This window comes from Peromyscus leucopus, chromosome 1, assembly GCF_004664715.2.
Source record: "Peromyscus leucopus breed LL Stock chromosome 1, UCI_PerLeu_2.1, whole genome shotgun sequence".
NCBI classification, from domain to species: domain Eukaryota; kingdom Metazoa; phylum Chordata; class Mammalia; order Rodentia; family Cricetidae; genus Peromyscus; species Peromyscus leucopus.
This window is the reverse complement of record NC_051063.1, coordinates 116,439,780-116,461,431: the sequence shown is the minus strand read 5'-3', so window position 1 is coordinate 116,461,431 and position 21,652 is coordinate 116,439,780. Positions and strand designations below refer to the sequence as shown.

Sequence of the window (21,652 nt, the reverse complement as noted above, 5' to 3'; positions counted from 1 at the left end):
GAATGGTAACAGAACTAGAATTTAAAAAACAATACTGTTGATTGTTGGTGTCTCTTAACCAGTGTACTGTGGGAAATAAGCATTCAAATATTTGCTGTAAAGTATATCCAGAGAAACAATGGAAGGATATTTTAGTGCCTTAAAAAATTCTTTAAAGTATCAGAAAACAGTAAAGAAGTTATAGGATAAATAGCTTAAGTTATAAACTATCCCCAACAGGTCAGTATTAACAGGTAGAGCTAGGAGAGCTGATGAAACCATGGTGATGGTGGTGCAGGCGGGGATTAGGAAGGATATTAGAGAATACATGACAATTTAATAGGAACTTTGAAGAAGAAGAGCTCCTGGATAGCAGTTCTCTGAACGTAAGTGCTACATGTTGGAAGGCCTTTGAATTGTAGCAAATTCTCTATTTGTTGCAGTAGGAATTGGCAAATGTGAGTGGAAACTTAAATTGTCTCATCCATGCAAGCCAGTCTTCAGAGACCAATGTTTATACAAATGAAAAAATTCTTTCAGGGGAGAAAATTGACTACACTTATTATGGGATAATGTGGCCAAAATTTCAGCCTCTTAATCCTTACAAGCATTAAGGGTTCACTGTAGCTGGAAGAGACCCTGAGAACTTTCAAATCAAGGAAATAATAGAATCCCTCTGGGGAGGTCCCTCAGGTTAAGGTTTCTAGCGTTTGACTTTTGAGCTAACCTGATCAGTGACTCATTCCCACCTCTTTGGGCTGCACTGTACAGGCCTGCCCTGTCTGTGCTACCATGCCCTGCCTTTAACAGGGTGACCTCAGGTTAACAAAAGAATAAGAGCAGATTCCTCTAGCTACAGAATAATATAAAATACAGTTTTAAAGGAGGAAATGATTCCATGAATTTAATGCTTCACCAGTGATTGCAAATGCCAGTTTTACTACATTTGGAGGATTTTAGTTATAATAACCAACTTGTAGGTTTTTAAAAAATTGCTCCTGAGTATATAAATTAAAGTGTCCACAATAACAGTTATTTGCCAGATTTTGCTAATTTTGTGTAGAACCATGGAAATGAGATTGTACAGGTTGAGAGTTCTAAGGGAAGGTTTGGGACTTCTAGGTGAATCTGAATTTGCAGCATAGACAGACTTGGAGAAGAGAGTGGTTATTTCTGAAGAAACTGTTTGCTTCCAGGCTCTTGGGTGACTTGGCATTACAACTCTGTTATTAATTATTAATTCCTTACCTTTTCTGAAATTTGTAAGTCCAAGCTGAAATCAGTCTTAATAAGACCAGTTCTTTATCATTCATTTTTTTTGCTTACTCATTCATTCAATAAATAATTGCTTTCTACTGCCACACAGCTTCCTAGATAGTAAATAAACAAAAATCTCATTTTCACAATGCTTATGTCTTTTGGGGAAGAATAGACAGAGGTTTCCTGAGGGAGAATACATAAACACAGTCTGTGGGATGGAATCTGTGACTATCAACCCCACTTTCCCAGTGAAAGGACAGGTGGAAGACACTGACACAGGATCGTACAGGCCCAAAGCAGCAGAACTGGATTCTCTCTAGACTTTCCAAGCCTCCAAGGTCTGAGGAATGTATCCGTCACCTCTGTTCTTGGCAAGAACGGCGAAGAGTTGGAAATAGTCATGGGCCACAGTGTGAAGCTCTGTTGAGTCAGCTAATTTGAAGTGTTTTCAGAGCATTCAGTGGATTAAAAAAAAAAAACAAAAAACAACAAATCAGCATTAGGTGTGACCTCTGCCTAGCCTCATTCTTTGCAGGATCCCCTTTACTACAGTGGAGAAATATTTCTCCTTATCTGTGTTGGGAAAACACAGATGGAAAAACATTGGGAACTTAGCCTTTTTTCTGTACTTTCTGGCTTCTCTCCTCTGTGTCATCGGCCACTCTAGCTGTTTGTGAAAGAGCAGTCTATGAAGAAACACTGCTTGTTATAGGGAACAGTGTTTGGTTGTAGGAGTGGCTGGTGTTAAAATCTAGTTTAACACACCTCTTAGATCTTTCATTTCTGCCCTCTGAGATGTTATTTCTATATTGTCTTGAACCCCTAGGATGAATAAGGAATCTGTATCCTTATTCATTAGTCTTCTCTCGTTTGCTACATTTGCACTGTACAGGCCTGCCCTGTTTTTATTTATTTATTTATTTATTTATTTATTTATTTATTTATTTATTTATTGGTTTTTCGAGCCAGGGTTTCTCTGTGTAGCTTTGCACCTTTCCTGGAACTTGCTTTGTAGACCAGGCTGGCCTTGAACTCACAGAGATCTGCCTGGCTCTGCCTTCTGAGTGCTGGGATTAAAGGCGTGCGCCACCACCGCCCGGCTATGTACAGTTTTTAAATAAGAGGATTTCTACCTTTGTCATAGAAATAAAACTGTATGCAATGAATTACTAGATGGCTATGCTTCCCAGGAGTCCAAGAAAACTGTCATACAATAGGAGGCACATTTCCCAGTTTTCCCAAACCTTGGTTGGCTCACCTTTTCTCATAGTACTTATTAATCATGCAAATTGTTATTGGTTAATAAAAATGTTGTCATTTTCTACATGTGAAACATTTTAGGCCTTCTCTCGTTCTACTTTTCTATTATACTGCAGTAAATGTTTACTGATGTACTGCTATAGAGGGAGATGGAGACAGAGAGCAACGCTCTGCTGTAAGGAAAATTTGGAGGCTCTTAAAACATTTCAGGACATTCTTCAGTCAGCATTGGCCCTCCAAGACCTACCTGGCCTGTCTTAGCAAACAAGAGAAGACTAATGAATATGACCACAAATGGTGCCCAAAAGAAATATATCATTAAAGTCTAGGAAATTCAGGGTGTATTGTATAAGCTCACCAATATTTAGTCTACCAATAACAGAGTTTTATATAGTTCAGTATGGCTGTCTCTCAAGTTGGCTGAGATCTTGATAAGTACATTGTGAGTTAGAAACAGTTGTGTCAAAAATGTTTTTATTAAGCTCAACTTGTCAAGCTGTGTGGCAGAGACCAGCAGATAGGATAAACTTTGACATTCTGTGTATGTAGCCCAAAGTATTTGTGCTCGTCTGTTTGAGGACATGTTTATCAACTTACTTTGGATTCCTGACTCCCAGCATTATACTTTTGGGTGTGATTTTTTTTTCTGGTGTCCTTGTTTTACAGATAAATATGACCTAATAGAATCTCTTTCCAGTTTCTACAAGTTAAACCTATACCCGTGCCTTTCTTCATTCTGCCTGCCGCCCTCCTCGCTTATTCTGGTCATGCTCTCCTCTGGATGAGATGTCTTTACATGAAAGTAATGGGACTGTTAGAGCCGATGAGTCTGAATTCAAACCTGGCTCTGTCACTGCATAGTGTTCTTTTTGTTTTTTAAGGCAGGGTTTCTCTGTGTAGCTTTGCGCCCTTCTTGGAACTCACTCTCTAGCCCAGGCGGGCCTCCAACTCACAGAAATCCACCTGCCTCTGCCTCCCGAGTGCTGGGATTAAAGACATGCATGTAAGGATTATGTATATTCGCAGCTGGGGTCTCATCTGGCGCCTTATTACATCATCAGCAGGCGACCGTGTCGCAGCCAAAAAGCCGGACACGCACCCCCACGCTCGCTCGCTCTCTCTCTCTCTCTCTCTCTCTCTCTCTCTCTCTCTCTCTCTCTCTGCTCCTCTCTCTGTCTCTGTCTCTCTCTCCTTTTCCTAATAAAGCTCTAAAAGGTACCACTGGGTTCTGTTGTTACTGTGACCTTTCCACGTGGTAACCAGCGCCAGACACCAGCACCGTATACCCTTTCAATGCGCCACCACCGCCCGGCTTGCATAGTGTTCTTTCGGTGGTAGCATGGAACTATGCAAAGTACCGTATTACTGAAATAAAGTGGGGACAGTAATGAAGTGCCTCATAATGGGCATATTCTAATACACCAGGAGATTAACAGCAAAAGTGGATTTTGTTTAGCTACACAGGAAACATTTGTCACCTGTTCTTATAGTCTACTGATGGGAGCCTCTTCTGACAAAAACGCAGTGGAGGAAACCCTGTTCCTGCCATGTAACAGCCCTGTGGCCTTCAGGAGGAATGATGACTCGCCCTGAATGGTCATCGGAAGTACAGAACTGTTTATTATTTCTTCCTAGACTGATTGTGAGAAATAAATGCAAACTGCCTAGGATATGATAATTGCTTTAAGTAGGTGAGCTTTTTCCATACCCATTCTTTCCTTCCGAGAGTACATCTTGTTTGGTAGTCAGCAAATGCTTGTCTTAGGAAAACGGGTCTCTCTGCTTTCTAGAATAGTTATTGGAACATCATCAGCTAAAGTAACGTTTTTATTTTGGCTGGCAGAGGGCCACGATGCATCTTTAGGGTAAATGGGAGCCAGGGAAAGAGCCCTGAGAGCCGAGCCCAGGAGTAACTGGTCTTTCATTTTTTTTCATTTGGTTGCAGTATGAAGTCAAAGGCAGCACAGTCGTCAGTTACTGCCATGAGACCATGACGGGGTGGGTCCACGATGTGCTGGGCCGGAACTGGGCTTGCTTTGCTGGCAAGAAGGTGGGAAGTCCTTCAGAGAAGGCTAATGTGAATGTGGCACACCTTGGAAGTCTCCAGGAAAAGTGAGTTGTGGCAAGGGATACGCCCATTTAGCTTTGTTTTATGGTATGTATGGTATGAGTGTGTTCATTTGTAGACGTCATTTTGGCTTATGAACTTAGCTGTGTCATATAAAACTGTTCTGGAAATATATGCAGACTGATGGAATTGACAAAAAAAAAAAAGTAATATCTCGACACATTTCGAACCCAATGGAGCAGGGCATGCTTAAAAATAAAAACATGATCAAAGGAACAAAACTGCAAATTACTACTAGTAAAGAAAAAATATTTCTCTGGCTGTGGTATAGTAATGTCTTGAATAATATATGTCTATGATGATGCTACAATGCGTGTTCAGTTACAAACTCAACTGTGAACAAAGCAAGCAACTGCAGTTAAAGTTCTTGGTGTCTCTGCGGTGTATTATTTGCTCAGGCTGTCATGTAGAAGCACTTCACACTGGGGGCCTAATGGAAAGTGTTTGCTGTTCCTTTTGAAGGCTAGAACTTGGTTTCCTCCTCCCTTGCTGCTGGCTCCTCCCCTCACAGTCTGCTCACTTGGCCTTCTTTGCTGTATCTTAAACTTCTCCTCTCAGGACCTTAGGAAAGCTAGACCAGATTCCATACCAGCGTTCTCATTTAGCCTTTATAACCTCTTTAAAGACCTGTTTCCAAATCCAATCTCAGGCTGAGATATTGGAGGTAAGGGTTTTAAGCATGGCTTTTTACTTATTTATTTATCTGAGATTATAATGTAATTGCAATATTTTCCCTTCCCCTTTCCAAGGGATAAAATTCAGCCTATAAAATGCAGTTACCATTTTCATTCAGGTGTCTGCTAACAAACAACAATTTTCAGACATGATTAGTTTTGCAAGAGGGAGATCAAGTATTATTTCCTTTCCTATTTTGTTTAGCTGCAAAAGCCACTGAAAGTACACATGAACCAAAGTGTTCAAAGCCAAGTGACCTCGGTGAGGAACACCTGTAGCAGAGAGGTCATGGAAGATTTGACTGGAGAGATGACTTACTCTTATTGCTCAGAGGGCTAAACCAAAATGGAAACTGATCCAGCCCTCCTTTTGAGTTCAATATTTAAGTAGATTTATGTGGCATGGTTCTTTTTTTAATTTTTTATATAAACCGTTTTTTAGTTTTCTTCATTATTTTTAAACGTGTATTGGTGTTTTTTCTGCATTTATATCAGTGTACCACATACATGCCTGAGCCCCTGGAGGCCAGAAGAAAACATTGGATCCCCTAAAGCTGGAATTACAAATGATTGTGTGTTGCCATGTGGGTGCTGGGGATAGAACCCAGGTCTTCTGAAAGAGCAACCTGTGCTCTTAACCACTGAGCCAGCTCTCCAGCTCTTGTGGCATGGTTCTTTAGCATCATAGTTTCCTATAAGCTGTTCACCTTGTATCCTTTCTGGTGTGCTATGTACTGGTAGGCCTGATTAGATCTTTCAAAAACATTGCACTATTTAGTGAAGACTCTCCCCTGCAATGCCTTATACTTAAATAGACATTTGAAATCAAATAACTTTAGGATCTCTTTCAGCTCTTAGTGATCTGTTACCTAATACTGGATACATTATTATATTTTATTTATATCTATCCTTTCAGAATTATATACATGTACATAGTGTATTATTCTCATACCTATCCGCCATTCATCCACTCCAACTTCTTCCAGACCACCTTCCCATGATCCCTTCAAATTTCATATCCATTTCTTTTTGTTGTTGTTGTTCCATTATAACTCACTGAGTCCAGTTTGAGCTGCTTGTATACACATAGTTTTGCATCCTCCCATTGGAGCTGGGCCACACCCCTGAAGAAAACTGACCCTTCCTCCCCCTCCAGCCATCAGCTGCCAGTAGCTCTCAGTTAAGGGTGTGGTCTCAGGAGTCTCACCCATCCATACTGGAATGTTGACTGACTTGATCTTTTTTTTAATCTCCTTGACTTGTAAGCACCAAAAATGGCATTTACGTGCTATGATAGCACCCTGTCATTACTGTACTGCATATATCAGTATATGAGGCTCTTGTAGCTATTATGATTAAGCAAGAAAAGTAGGAAGCAATGCTTCTCAAAAATTTAATAGTCTGGGAAAAATGGAAAATTTGGTCAAAAATATTTTAAAATATTTCACATACATTTTCAAATTTATTCTTGTCTCTAAAAGAAATAAAAAACACTGTAGCTTCTTTTTACTGTTGGGTTAAGGTCAGAAATAAGGCTGGAGCAGCTTCATAGCTTATCTAATAGTTTCCTCTGCTGTCACACTTTGCAGCAACTGGAAAGAGCTTTGATAAAATGGTTATCAACATGGATGCACATTTTTCTTTGCAGTGTTCTCCGTTTCTTTGATTCTATCAAAGTACTCTTTTACAAATGTGAATGAAATGGGACAGAAAAGTTTATAGAGTGCCTAAATTGGGTGTCGCTTGGGTTGGGTGCATCTGATTTCATGTAATTGAGTTTTGGTTAAAGTCTTGAATGTTGAGTTACATTTGCTCAAACCATTGAGTGTTTTACCATGGGAGTAACAGTCACTTATCTAATTGTTGTCCATTGGCACACGGGTTTGACAAATGTTGGAATTCAGTGAATAATTAACATTGAAAAAACATGCTCTTTGTTTTTTTTATGTCTGTGGCCAAGCATTTCACACAAAGTACACAAATGATTCTCATGTTAATGTTTCTATGACTCACATGGGGAACTTATTTCAGATTCTGATTTCAAGGATCTGAGTTCAGAACTGTCCACATTGCTTCAAAATTCTCAGAAATTGCTGCTGATCCCAGTTTTTAATATTAAGGGTATAAAACACCTATATGGAATAATATTTAGGAATGTCTATTTATAAAATGTGTACATTACATATACTTTTTGTTTTCCTCTCTAGTTCATATAACATATTGTAAATGTGCATTTTGAAAGGGCACATGTAGGAGCTGAGGATCGGCTTGGCAGGTAGAGTACCTGCCTAGCCCTGGAGTCTGCACTTAGTGCTGCAAAAACCATGTATGGTGCCACATGCTATAATCCATCACTTAGGAAGTGGAGACTGGGGGAGCAGATGTACAAAGCCATCTTTGGATATTTAATGATTTTGAGTTCAGAGCCTGTCTCAAAAAAAAAAAAGGTAAATAAATAAATAAATGAGACACGCAGAAAAGATAATGTTTTCATGCCAACTACAAAGATAAATATGACTTTAAGAAGAATTTATATATACACTTTTATAAAAATTGATTAATTCTGTATAAACGTTACCTTTTAAAATTAATATACTGTAAATTCTCTTTATATCACTAAATAATCTTCTATACATTTTCTTAGCATGAAATACAAATAAATAAAGTACCGTTTACATTAATAAATTCCTTATTTTAGAACATTGATCTAGGTTGTTCCCAATCTATCACTAGTACATAAATATTCTACTGAATATTGCCATATATCCTGCTTGGTTAATGGGAGCCATAACAGCTTTCAGCTCTTCTCTGTTGCCAGCTGTGTTCCTAAAAGACACCACTCCCTACCTTGACACACAGTGTGAGTATCAGTTTTATTGGAGAGTACTTTTACCAGAAAGATAGATCTGAAACTGTGTCTCTTTGTTGGCAGATACTCCAATAGGCTCTACAGTTATGACCACAGTTTTGTGAAGGCCATCAATAGTGTGCAGAAGTCTTGGACTGCAACCACATACAAGGAATATGAGAAAATGAGCCTAAGAGATCTGATCAGAAGAAGTGGTGGCCATAGCCAAAGGATCCCAAGGTAACAGTGTCACTCCCTGTCAATAGTAAGAACTTCAGTACTGAAGGTCACCCTCCCTCCACTCAAGCCCCCCACCCCATGGCCCATCTTTTAACTTATTGGGATTTTATTGTCTTTTTTTCCTCCACCTTCCTTCATATTTGTTCACATTTGTCCAAGTCATGTTTTGGGGTCTTTCCTGTACTGTTGGTTTACATCCTGTCTCACTCCTTTTATTTCTGTGTTTTGTTTATCTCTTCTCCTTATTGTCATTTTTATCCGTTTGAAATGTTGCCAGTTTCACTTCCCTGTCCCCAGCTACGGCTGTTATGGACCCCAATCTAATGACTAGACTCATCCTTGCTATCCCAGGTTATCTAACGAGGACCATAACTGTGTCTACTACATGACTTGCTTTCAAAAATGATGGTAAACATTCTTGAGAACTTCATTTTCATTTTACCTCCATTTTACGCCACCACTGCTGCTCCTTCAGATATCTCTCAGCTTGCTAATAATAACTGTCAAGTTTGCCACTGAAAAATCTGAAAATCGAGGTGTTTTAAGTTTGAGGGAAAAAAAATAATAATTCTTATTTCTCCATCCACCCCCGCCCCTTCCCCACCTCTGTAGCCACAGCTTTGCTGTGTTTGGCATCTTTTGTTTGGCTACCTCATCTTCCTGCCTTGGGAAATTATATATACTGTTCTGTATTTCTGTGAAAGAGAATGCGAGTATTCTGCACTCCCTTTCTAGAAGGCTGGAGCCTGAAGTGGATGTGTGGTTGCTTAGAATTTGTTAATCATCCGAGGCTATTCCTGTGATGCCAAACCTTTGTTCAGGAGAAACCAACATGGCTAAAGACAAAGGAACTAGAGGCGAATAGGGAGCTTATGAGGTTGATAAGTTATTTGGGATGATTATTTTCTCTTAATATATGAAAATATTCTTCCATTCTCAGAGCATTCAAAGGTTAATTTCTGGATATTTATAGTTTGTGATTTTTTTTAAATAACTGAATTAAGCCACCAATGGTGCAGCTCTTTGAACTAGCTGAGATACACCTCTAACTTTTTTGTTTATGGATTAACGACCCACATTCAATGGAAAATTTCAACCACGAGACACTATGCACTTTTTCTTATCCAACTAATAACAGCCTTCCCATAATCTGTCCCTTTCTCAAAGACTGTTCTATGATATTTCTCAAAGCTTATTCTAGAGGCTTCTAGTGTATGAGCTATTCTGGTTGGTGAAACTGGAACAAGGAATGTATTGTAGTATCCCCTTCCGGGATTCTCTAAGCAGAGTCCTAATGTGTCTGTGAGAAAACATTGAGACTTGTTTAACAGAAACTTGAAGCAGAGAGAATCAGCAGTGGAGGCAGGAGCTTGCTCTGTCTGAGAGTGTGACCCTCCAACTAGTTTTGTCATGTGTTACATGCTGTGTTTTAGGAGGACCATTTTTTCTCTTAGACTATGTCAACATACTAACCTTTGTTTTGTGAAAAGTTGTTACCCCTAGAGAGCCATAGAAAGTTTAAGATAAAGACAGAAGTCATAGGGAGATGAAAATATTAAAGCAAATATGGAAGTCTGCCTGCTTAGTTTCCAGTAGAACTTTCATATGTGAGTTGATTCTGCTGTAAATATGTAGTTGTGTAGTAGAAAGTCTCAAATATTATTAAGCTGAGACTTAAGAATCCAGGGAACTGCTGCAATCACACACAAATGTTATCACTCCTAAGCAGCTCTCTGATACAGAGATTTCACTGGATACAGACATTCATTCTGACAGACATTTCCCTGGAGCCCTAAAGCATTGTGGCCCAAGGCATTAAGACAGATAATGGCTGGTATCTGTAAAGTGTTTCTAGTTCTCATGTTAGTACCCCTAAACTTTTCCTTCTTTTTCTGTTCGTGCCCATATTACATTGCTTTCTAACTTTGAGTTTCTTTAGCATGTATGTGTTGTGGACAAATCCTCTTCCTTATGGGGTGGAATATGAAAGTTAGCAATTCAGTGTAAAGTTTTGCCAGAAAATCATTTCACACCGCCAGTATCCTATTTAGTACTCATAGTGACATGTATGGTGGTGGTAGTGACATTTATAAGTATGTCTTCATTTTTGAGTTGTTGTTATTATTATTCTTTGAATTTTTATACAAATTCTTTGAAATAGGTATGAGTATACATTTTCTTAAGAATAAACAGTAGTTTGTGACATTAAAGTTCCTTGCAGAATGTCACATAGTAAGTGTGAAGCCATCACTACCTCTTGAGACAAACACCAGTTAGTCCAGTGTTTTCTCTGGACCCTGCAATGAACACCTTGAACTTGTATCTTTTTTCTTGACCAACATCTCCCAAAAGTAAGTGAATGTAACTGTTCAAGCATACTAAAAGTAGCTTTCACTGTACAAGGAAAATGACTAGATCCTGAAAATCTGCAGTAATTGAAAGCTATTTATGCAGCCGGGTTATGTAATTGACACCCTGTGTAATGGCCATTCATGGGGATAGTGTTCTTTGGGCCTCAAAGAAGACACTAGCTGCTCTGATGGCTTAGACCTTGGAATTAGAGGTTGGAAGATAATCTTCTCAGGAAAGACTTTATGTTGGTATTAAATACATATTTCCATTCTAGGCCTAAACCTGCCCTGATGACTGATGAAATACAGAAACAGATTTTAAATTTGCCAGAATCCTGGGACTGGAGAAATGTCCATGGTGTCAATTTTGTTAGCCCTGTTCGAAACCAAGGTAAAACTAACAAAAGACTGAGTTTCATCAAGTTATCTCAAGCTGTTGGTAATTGATTACTCATTGTGTATTCAGCTCTAGGATGGATTTAGGGATACAGGAAAGGGATGGCCATGGTCTTTCTACTTCAGTAAACAGATGGAGGCCAAGTGTGGTAGCATATGTCATGGAGGCTGAGGAGGGAGGACTGCCAGTTGGTAGATAGCCTACACTGTAGAGTGTGATCCTGCATTAAAAAGCAAAAATGTAGCCTTTGTATTCTTATTCCCTTCCTTTGCATAAATGACCAAATTCACTAAAAATAATCTCTTTAGCTGATTTCAACATTTCTCAATATAGATTTCACTGGAGTGGTAAGTAGGAGTCATTTACCTGGCTGCTAGGAGACACTTCTGTGGGAAGAAATAATTGTATGCAATTAAACTGGTCTTCTCTCCAGTGGAAGATAAACTGGTTTGTTGAATCTCTTCTGCTATCTGCCCTTATGTTTCTCCCACTATGTGATCTTTAATTACTGCACAAGCTTAGATTTCTTGAGCTATATATGGACCTTTTAATTCACTTTATATGAAAACATGACTTCTGATGGAATGGATTAACTCAGCTTCCTAAGTGGTGAATTGATTTAGCTTTGCAATTGTAAAACTTCCTTTAACTGCACATGATAACAGAAAACCTTACTTTCCTAAATTTTACTCAACCGTTGCATAGAGACTCATTAATACAGGTTATGTAACCAATCTGAAATGTTCCAAACATAAAGCTTTTTGAAAAGTTTTGTGATGTTAAAATAAGTTTCAAAGTTTGTTAACATGTTAGATTGCAGGTTTGGTAAATTAAGGACACTCAGCAGGTAAAAGAATGCACATGTTCACTTTGAAGATAATTTACTTGTTAGTTACTATGAAATATAAGACATCAACAACATCAAAATGGTTTTGTCTATAGATGTTACAAGTTTGCTAAAGGAGAATGGCTAACTCTACATACACCCTCAAATGTTTGAAGAAATATTCTTCAGTATTTTTCAACTTAGAAAATAAATTATCCATAGTTTTTATCAAATGAATATCATAGTTTCACATGTATGATTTTGAAAGATAAATTCTTCCTCTTTTCTACAAATATATTAACATCTTCCACATCTTACCATTAATTGCATGCACTTCAAGTTTCATCCTTATTGAAGGGGTTTTGAGTGTACAAAGTTTTGATCAGGTCTGGCTTTATCCAGACCAAAAGACTTCCATCCTTCATTTGATGTCAGGGGTGTTCTTCCTTAATTTCCCTTGGGCTCACTGCCTCTAGAGAAGGGGTGCATCCAGAAATCCTTTACCTTTGCCATTTCCTAGAGAGGAAAATGAAGGAAAATGGCAAGTAATTGATCAGTCAACTTTTTTGACAAATAAAAAAGGCCTTGTCCCCCAAATAAAAAGAGAATAGTTCATTCTGAGCTAAATATGTGACTGTGGCCTGGGAACATGAATTCAGGTTTCTCTGAATGACACATTCTATGGTAGGAGGGCCATTCCATTTCAGACACAATATTTTATAGTCACAGAGCAAGACAAAGTTATAAATGAGTGCATTTGCCAAATGTGTTGATGGGAGCCCCAAGTAGCTGGGTTAAGCGAAGATGGCAATTCTTGGCTGTGAAATTCAGATGCTCTCTGGTGATATTCTTGGGTCTGGGGTAATGGAAGTTAGTGGTTTGCTATTAACTTAGTTAATTAATACATTCCAAAAGGGTTACCTTATAACCAAATATTAGGTCAGATTACCGCAGGAGTATGTAAATAACCATTGGCACCACTAATGATAGCCCAAGAGATCGTGGACTCTCAAACAATTCCCTAGAATCATGAATGTTCTAATCAGTCACTCAGCCTGAAGAGGATTAGCACTTACCTGATCATCAAATAGATCTGGTGCTGGCTAGTTTTGTGTCAACTTGACACAAACTAGAGTCTTTTAAAGAGGGAGCCTTAGTTGAAAAAAAAAAAAAATGCTTCCACCAGCTTGTGGGCAAACCTGTAGGGCATTTTCTTGATTGATGATTGATGTGGGAGGGTCGAGATCACTGTGGGAGGTACCACCCATGAGCTTGGTGAGCCTGGGTACTATAAGAAAAGCTGAACAAGACATAAAAAGCAAGCCAGTAAGCAGACCTCTTCAATGGCTTCTATATCAGTTCCTGCCTTGAGTTGCTGCCCTGATTTACCTTTATAATAGAACATTTCCTCGAAGTGTAAGATGAAATAAACCCTTTCTTCCCCAATTTGCTTTTGGTTGTGGTTTTGTACCACAGGAGTAGAACCCTAAGAGAGAGTCTCTGTGCCTACTTGAGAGATTATAGAAATAAGGAATGTCCTGTGCTGACTTCATTATTGATATCCTGGTGCATAGCAACTGGTAAATAATGTGAGCTGCTAGTGCATTGATGCTGCATCTCTCATTGCTTATAGTAATTTATTCTATGTTTGGAAGCTTTTGTAAATGTGCATGTGTTGCTAGAGGGCTTCTCTCCAGGTTCCCCAAGCCCCGCAGTCCCACAATCCACTTATAAAATAATCACTCAGACGCTTATATCACTTATAAACTGTATGGCCGTGGCAGGCTTCTTGCTAACTGTTCTTTTATCTTAAATTAACCCATTTTTATAAATCTATAGCTTGCCACGTGGCTGGTGGCTTACCGGCGTCTCTACATGCTCTTCTCCTGGCGGTGGCTGCAGTGTCTCTCCTCCTTCTTCCTGTTTCCCCAATTCTCCTCTCTCTTTGTCCCGCCTATACTTCCTGCCTGGTCACTGGCCATCAGTGTTTATTTATATAGAGTGATATCCACAGCACTTCCCCTTTCTTCTTTTTTTAAAAAGGAAGGTTTTAACTTTAACATGGTAAAATTACATATAACAAAACAATTACCGAGCAAGAATTATAGTTACAATATTAAAGAAGATGTCCTATCTATCTTATATTTGTGAGTTTAAGGTTTTATAGTTAACTTATCTTTTATCATAACTGAGGAAATTACGACTATCTAGTCTTCAACCACATCAAAGACCTGAGAAGGAACATAATGGTACCTGAGAAATGGTAGATGGATGCAAGCAACTTTCGGGAATCTTGCAAAAGTAGACCAAGACAGCTGGCAGCCTGGACAGTCACCTAATGTTTTTCAGCATTGTTGGTGCATTCAAATTGGCTTTCTGGAGACTTCAGTTGATGTTAGGCCAGGCTAGCTCAGTCGGTAGAGCATGGGACTCTTAATCCCAGGGTCATGGGTTCGTGCCCCACGTTGGGCGCCATTTGTTGCTGGAGGGCTTCTCTCCAGGTTCCCCAAGCCCCGCAGTCCCACAATCCACTTATAAAATAATCACTCAGACGCTTATATCACTTATAAACTGTATGGCCGTGGCAGGCTTCTTGCTAACTGTTCTTTTATCTTAAATTAACCCATTTTTATAAATCTATAGCTTGCCACGTGGCTGGTGGCTTACCGGCGTCTCTACATGCTCTTCTCCTGGCGGTGGCTGCAGTGTCTCTCCTCCTTCTTCCTGTTTCCCCAATTCTCCTCTCTCTTTGTCCCGCCTATACTTCCTGCCTGGTCACTGGCCATCAGTGTTTATTTATATAGAGTGATATCCACAGCATGCATGTGTGATGTATGTGTGTGTATAGTTGAATTCACCTGTGTGTGTGGAGACCACAGGTTGCTGAAGGTGTCTTTCTCATCACACTTCATCTTATTGTTTGAAACACCATCTCTCACCAACCCTGGTGCTCACCATTTTAGCCAGGCTGGCTGCCTAGCAAGCCTCCTACTTGATTCCATCAACTCAGTTCTGTGGTTACAGACTTGTGTTGCCACACGCAGCTTTCTTGTGGGTCCTGGCAGTCTGAACTCAGGTTCTTGTGTTTGCATAAAAAGCACTTTATCCACTAAGCCCCCTCTCTATCCCCCTAAGAAGCCTTTTAATAATAACAGTATTTAAATATTAACAGCTCTTATCCCTAAGAGTTAGAGTATAGAAGGCTAGACAAGCAAAACATTAAAGTACAACATGATAATCACATTAATACAGGAATTGTGGAATTGAGGGGGGGGTAGAGTTTCCCCACATGTGTGGCTAACTGGTGAGATGAGACAGTAATCCAGGGGAAAGAAATGAGACATTTTGAAGAAAGTTCTTTGGTATTGCTTTCCTGGAGATTGGTCAGAGCTCTTACTGTCCCCAAACCTCCCCATTCTTTATGTGCTGTAAATATGATTTGTACCAACACATGGCCGTTTCAAGACACACGTCATTTGTGAATTGATTGCTTTCAACCAGCCTCTCACCTGCACTGTCATCATGGGTGCCGGAGGGGAAAAATGCACTTAGAAGATCCTTTTCTACTTTTTGATATTTTTCTCATACTTCAGAGTGGCAAAGACGAAGTTTTCTCTTCTTCCTATTAATTGAGATACTTGGAAATGTCCCACTTTCATAATACCAGTCTTCTATGTAACCCAGAATTCCAAATTGGCCATAGTTAAAGGAATCCACAACTTCTCTTTAGTCTGTGAACAAATTAAGATTAAAGAAAAAAGCAATATTGGAAAGACAAATGAAGTTTTACATTTACACTTCAAAACAAAGCTTTAAAAAGGCCTTATACCTAGGTTGACTTTGAGGTGGAAGTGGGGAGAGGAGAGAGGAAACTGAGCGAGATAGGTTTACTCTGTTTCCCACTAGGTCTCATTGTATCTGGGAGAGTGAGAGTGGTTCTCTGGGGTCAAATAGGTAATGTGGAGGGTCTCCCTGGTATTTGGAATACACCCTATTTAAGTCTTGGTTATAAATGTTCATTAGAGCAGGAAGACAAGGCCCTTAAATTGTTCACTCTACCTAATCTATCTTTGCACTAAAAGGAAAAGAAATGCCAGAGGCTAAGTGACTTACTCTGGGCCACATGGCTAATGAGGAACACAGCTAGAGAGGTGAGAGAACTCTTCCGTGCTACTGCAGTGTGTTACCCACTGTGGGAGGATGTGCACTATGTGGTCACTATGTTTCATCTCTTTGTAGAAGTGTGGTCACATGCAGAGCTTGTAGAAGTGTGGTCACATGCAGAGCTTGTAGAAGTGGGGCACATGCAGAGCGTGTAGAAGTGAGGTCACATGCAGAGCTTGTAGAAGTGGGGTCACATGCAGAGCTTTCTGAGAGACAGGCCCCTTCTTATTTATTGCTTTATGGTTGTCTTACATACTATGTTCCTTTTGGAATCTAGACTGGATTTTCTGTTAGAAAGGAGGCAATAATTATTTTCCCAGAGAGTAAGTTGATAATCTTCCCAGGAAGTTGGGGGCCTAACAGAGATTTTCACAATCCTGTGATTTCAAAACAAAGCACTTTCTAGGCCATGAGCTGTTCTTGTGACCTGTCCCTCCTGTCTTAGCGGATGATCAGATAATGTGAGTTTAATGATTAATACTTACAGGCTTTGTCTCTATGGCTGTTACAAGCTGGGGAAGCTGGATGGCTTATAGGACTTAGGTGTCTCCAGCGAGCAATAGTGACTTTGGTTATTTGGTCACACATCTGTTTGTTGAGATCTCCTTGTTTAAAGGAAGAGTCCCAAGGAAGTATTTTCTAGATGATTTGGAAACCACAAAGTTGAAGTTAATCTTCTATGTAGTGATTATGTGACAAGGAAAGAAAATCTGAAACAGATTTTTTAAAAAAAGCCAAATGAGAAAAGAAAATATGTGATTTTCTTTGTAGTTCTGTGGATAATGTAAATAATAGACAGTCTCTCCCCTTACAGAGCTTATCCTCTGTTCATGAATAAACAAAATGGTGATTCAAAAGTACGGTGATTAGAAAAAAAATGCAAAGGTCACTAGCTCAGCATGAAAGGAAAACAAAGTACTAACATCTGCTATTGGTTAGCACAGTGGTTCTCAACCTTCCTAGCTCTGTAACCTTTAATACAGCTCTTCATGGTGTGGTGAGCCCCAACCATAAAATTTTTTTCGTTGCTACTTCATAACTGTAATTTTGCTACTGTTATGAATCATGCTGTAAATACCCGTGTTTTCCAGTGGTCTTAGGTTACTACTGTGAAAGGATTCTTGGACCCCCCAAAGTGGGTACAACCTACAGGTTGAGAACCACTGGGTTAGCTGATGGACTCAGGTCATTGCTGCAGTTTCTAGGCCTCAGTTATCAAGTGAGTAGACTGTATAGTAGTGACTTCTAAGTCACCATTACAGCTGTTTATTTTCTCATCTTCATTATTTAGATGGTCTCTCAGCAGCAAGAGCAGTATGTAACATGGACAAATATGAGACCTTTAGAACAGAGAATTTGTGGGAACATCAGACATGACAGTCATTAAGAAATGAAACTCTTGGTAGATTGGATTCAAATTCTTGTGGCACTGTGGCACTATGACCTGTGTAAGGAGACTCACGTTAGGACCCAAAGTTCTGCTTCCTCTACAGCTTAGAATTAAGTGGTTGATAGTTTGCCTTGAATTTACTTCATTTCTGGGTTGCAAAAATGTGCCTACTTGTTATCTCTTGACTCATTCTTTCCACAAACATGCACTAAGCTCCTTTCCGGTGTCACGTGGCAAGATAAAGAGCACTTGAGGAGATACCGAGCTTAGTGTAAGGAAAAACAAGCTAAGTATTTCAAACAGCATTTATGATGGTGGAGTTTGAACAGTGTCCTGGCTTTTCTTTGCCTCCAGGGGGTTCATAAATCATTACCTGGAGAAGGAAAAACAGTATTCCTGTTAACATTTAAAAGCATAAGAGTTTCCATAAGTGCTTTTCCATAAAGAATGTAGTTACCAAATTATTAATAATCAGATTTATTAAAGATACCTCTGTATGTAAAATTAGTTAAATTGACTTCATACATCTTTAGATTCATGGTGGAACTCTTAGCACTTTAATAGTTTTGTGAAACTAATATAATAAATTGAATGATATACATCTTGTGCAGAACTGGTTTTATCATGGATTTGGTATAGGCATATTTCCTTGTAATCTTTGTAGCAATGGCAGAGATGAGAGAGGCTGTGTGACAACAGAAATATAAAGCTATATTCATTTGTTTATAAATTATAACAAGAGGAAGTCCAGTTTTACAATGTTTTGTTATATATGTTTATTTCCTTTACCCATGCAATTTGAAGAAACATAGAAAAATAACATTGTTCATGTACATTATCTTATAATACAGCTGTTCTCCTTTTCTTGCAATGGCAACTGTCTTCAAAGCAGATGCTTCTAATAAGTTCATTTGGCCCTAACCAATAAGTTAGGAAACATCTTTTTACAGGACACTAATCATACTCATGAGCACTCTTCCCAACTCCTAGAACCAGAGCTTGGAATTTGAGCATAATTTTTGTGTGAACTCAAACTTTCTAATGCATTAGAGATTTTTTTTTTAAGTTTAGCTCATATGTGTTCTACCATATTTCTCTCAGTCTGTTGTCTAAAACTATTATAGACATAAATCCACTCTTTACTGTCAAGAAGTATCTCAGGTATGGTGCTTGTGAATTGAGTCTTCTATGTTGTACTGATATTTATGAAAAGCTTTTATTATAAATCCTATATTAAGATGTCTCATTCACTCAGGTTTTTGTGTTTCTTTGTGAGATTACAAATAAGTAATATGCATATATATTATTTTTTTCTTCATCTACAGAATCTTGTGGAAGCTGCTACTCATTTGCCTCTATGGGTATGCTAGAAGCAAGAATCCGTATATTAACCAACAATACTCAGACCCCAATCCTGAGTCCTCAGGAGGTTGTATCTTGTAGCAAGTATGCCCAAGGTAAATGTTGTATGTCAGAGCTACGTTATGAGCTATTTGACTGCATGTCAGCAACCATAACTGGCAAAAGTAGAGGGGTGGCATAACAGAAAGTACAGGGTCTGTAGTTAGAGAGCCCTGGTGGGAATCGGGTCCCATCAATTATCAGTGGACGGTTTATCATGGAATCTACTGCATCCTATAGCAAGATGTCAATATATCAAGTGAGTACTGCTTCTTCCAACATCACCTACCAGTGCACAAAACTGTAAAAAGCAGGTACAAACCTTTTTCAAAAGCAGAAAATGAGTATGAGCAAATTTTCTTAGGAAAATCCTACAGCTTTTAAGCATTGAAGATTTAGGTTCCAATCATGGTCTCTTCCTACAATCCAGTTTCTAAAGCTGTAGTATCTGTTTTTAAGAGAATTTAGCATTCTACACTTAGCCTTTCAGAGCAGGCTATATAAAAGATTCAGATAGGATTTAGAAAGAAATACTATTTAAACTACTTCCACTTTCAAGTTTTCTGATGCCAGCCTAGATGTGGCCACTGGGAAGTTTCTAGGTCACCACTCAAACTGCTGGTGAATGACTATCAGTGAGCCTTTCATGTATGTATGAAATCCTACATACCACATTGTGAAGTCTAGGCACTGGAGAGTGTAGGATATCAAAACTATCCTTATGCTCATGAAGTTTACAATTAGGCAACAGAAACAGAAGTTAAATAATTACATTGATGAGAGGTATAAGGCTATTGATATTTGTAATAGGTCCAGGGTGAGGATGGAGATGGGAAATTTGCTTGAGAAGGAATATGTGTGTACGTCTGTGTGTGTGTGTGTGTATGTGTGTGTGTCTATATGGCAATGGCAGTACTTACTAAAGTGATTGTTTTTATGCAAAATAACTACTCTAAACATTGAGCATGGTGCTGTCATCATCTACACTTTACAGATAAAGTAGAGGTGCAAAGATGTTAAATGGTTCACAGACTTTTGCATTTGAACTTATTCTGGTTTCAGAGCCTCCATCAGTCAACCACTATGCTAGAGTAGCTCTATTCCTTACTAAGTGTTAAATAAATGACTACTAAAGATATATGGTGGGCGGACTATTAGATGAATGGCCAAGGAAGGAAGAATGAAGTGACGTTGAAACTCAGAAACACTTCCAGGGAACAGAGGAGAACAAAGCAGGGCCTAGCAGAAGTCGTCCGTGCCTTCTGCCAGCAGAAGTGTAATAACCATGTGTGTTTTCATCCTTAGGTTGTGATGGTGGGTTCCCATACCTCATTGCAGGAAAGTATGCCCAAGATTTTGGGGTGGTGGAGGAAAACTGCTTCCCCTACACAGCCACAGATGCTCCATGCAAACCAAAGGACAACTGCCTCCGCTACTACACTTCTGAGTACTACTACGTGGGTGGTTTCTATGGTGGCTGCAATGAAGCCCTAATGAAGCTTGAGCTGGTCCAACACGGGCCCATGGCCGTTGCCTTTGAAGTCCATGATGACTTCCTGCACTACCACAGTGGAGTCTATCACCACACCGGGCTGAGAGACCCTTTCAACCCCTTTGAGCTGACAAATCATGCTGTTCTGCTTGTGGGCTATGGACGCGATCCAGACACTGGTCTAGACTATTGGGTTGTGAAGAACAGCTGGGGCAGTCAGTGGGGTGAGAGTGGCTACTTCCGGATCCGCAGAGGAACTGATGAGTGTGCAATTGAGAGTATAGCCGTGGCTGCCATACCGATTCCTAAACTGTAGGGCAGAACTCCCAGTCTTTCCTATGGGTCTTCATAGTGATTTGGTCACAGGCTTGAGACTTCTACAAGAGCAATTTCAGGAGCATACCACTAGGTTTCCATGAAGATGTTCGCCTTTGAATTTAAAACTACTCTTGTTTGTTTTTAGTATTCTCTCTACCAACCACTGAATTACTTTTTAAACGACTTGATTAAGTAAGACTTTTGTGAACAATGGTTAAGTTGTCAGACAATGGTTTTTGCTGGTCATCTACAATGCAACCAGATGTTTCATTAAAAAAAAAAAGTCTATGTAAAAGTGCAGGCTTGTGTTTAAAATGACAAAATCACATGAAAACATGACGACGATAGTTAATTTTTTTTCAAGGATTTTTAAATAAATGTTCTTTCAGTCAGTCCTATGGAATTTCTGTGTGTTTAAGAGAATTTTTGTCACTGACTCTTAGAAGCATTTATGGAAGTACTTCTTGAAGGAGGAAAGACATTGAAAATATTTCATGGAGAGAACATGCTGGGGAGCAGGGAAGATGAGTCAGCTGCAAAAGCGCTTGCTGTGCGGGCGTGAGGGCCTGAGCTCAGTCTGCAGGATCCATGTCAGGAAAACAAGCTGGACATGCTGACACACTTGTAATCACAGCACAGGGAGGCAGAAACAGGCGGATCCCTGGAGTTCACTGGTCAACCAGCATAGTTAAGTGGACAAGTTCCAGGTCACTGAATGACCCATGTCAAAATGGAGTTGACAGTGTTCCTGAGAAGCTACAGACAAGGTTGAACTCTCACCTCTGGCTTCTCCACATGCTTGTGCTTCTGCACACACGTGAACACACACTTAAATAAAACTAAAGCAAAACAAAAACTTTTAAACTTATGACAAGGAGTATCTTTTGAGGATACCCAGTAAACCCTAAAAATCCATACAGGAAA

At 39.3% G+C, this 21,652-nt stretch overlaps 1 protein-coding gene across 1 annotated transcript in view; it reads left to right on the top strand.

The window, feature by feature from the left end:
- Ctsc (cathepsin C) overlaps window positions 1-21,127 on the top strand; it is a 35,068-nt gene extending 13,941 nt beyond the window's left edge. The window contains exons 3-7 of the mRNA XM_028894964.2: window positions 4,445-4,611; window positions 8,234-8,389; window positions 11,016-11,131; window positions 18,843-18,974; window positions 20,224-21,127. Coding sequence (XP_028750797.1) covers window positions 4,445-4,611; window positions 8,234-8,389; window positions 11,016-11,131; window positions 18,843-18,974; window positions 20,224-20,726 — 1,074 coding nt within the window. The 3' untranslated portion in view covers window positions 20,727-21,127. The remainder of the gene's footprint in view (window positions 1-4,444; window positions 4,612-8,233; window positions 8,390-11,015; window positions 11,132-18,842; window positions 18,975-20,223) is intronic.
- Window positions 21,128-21,652: the final 525 nt, after the last annotated feature.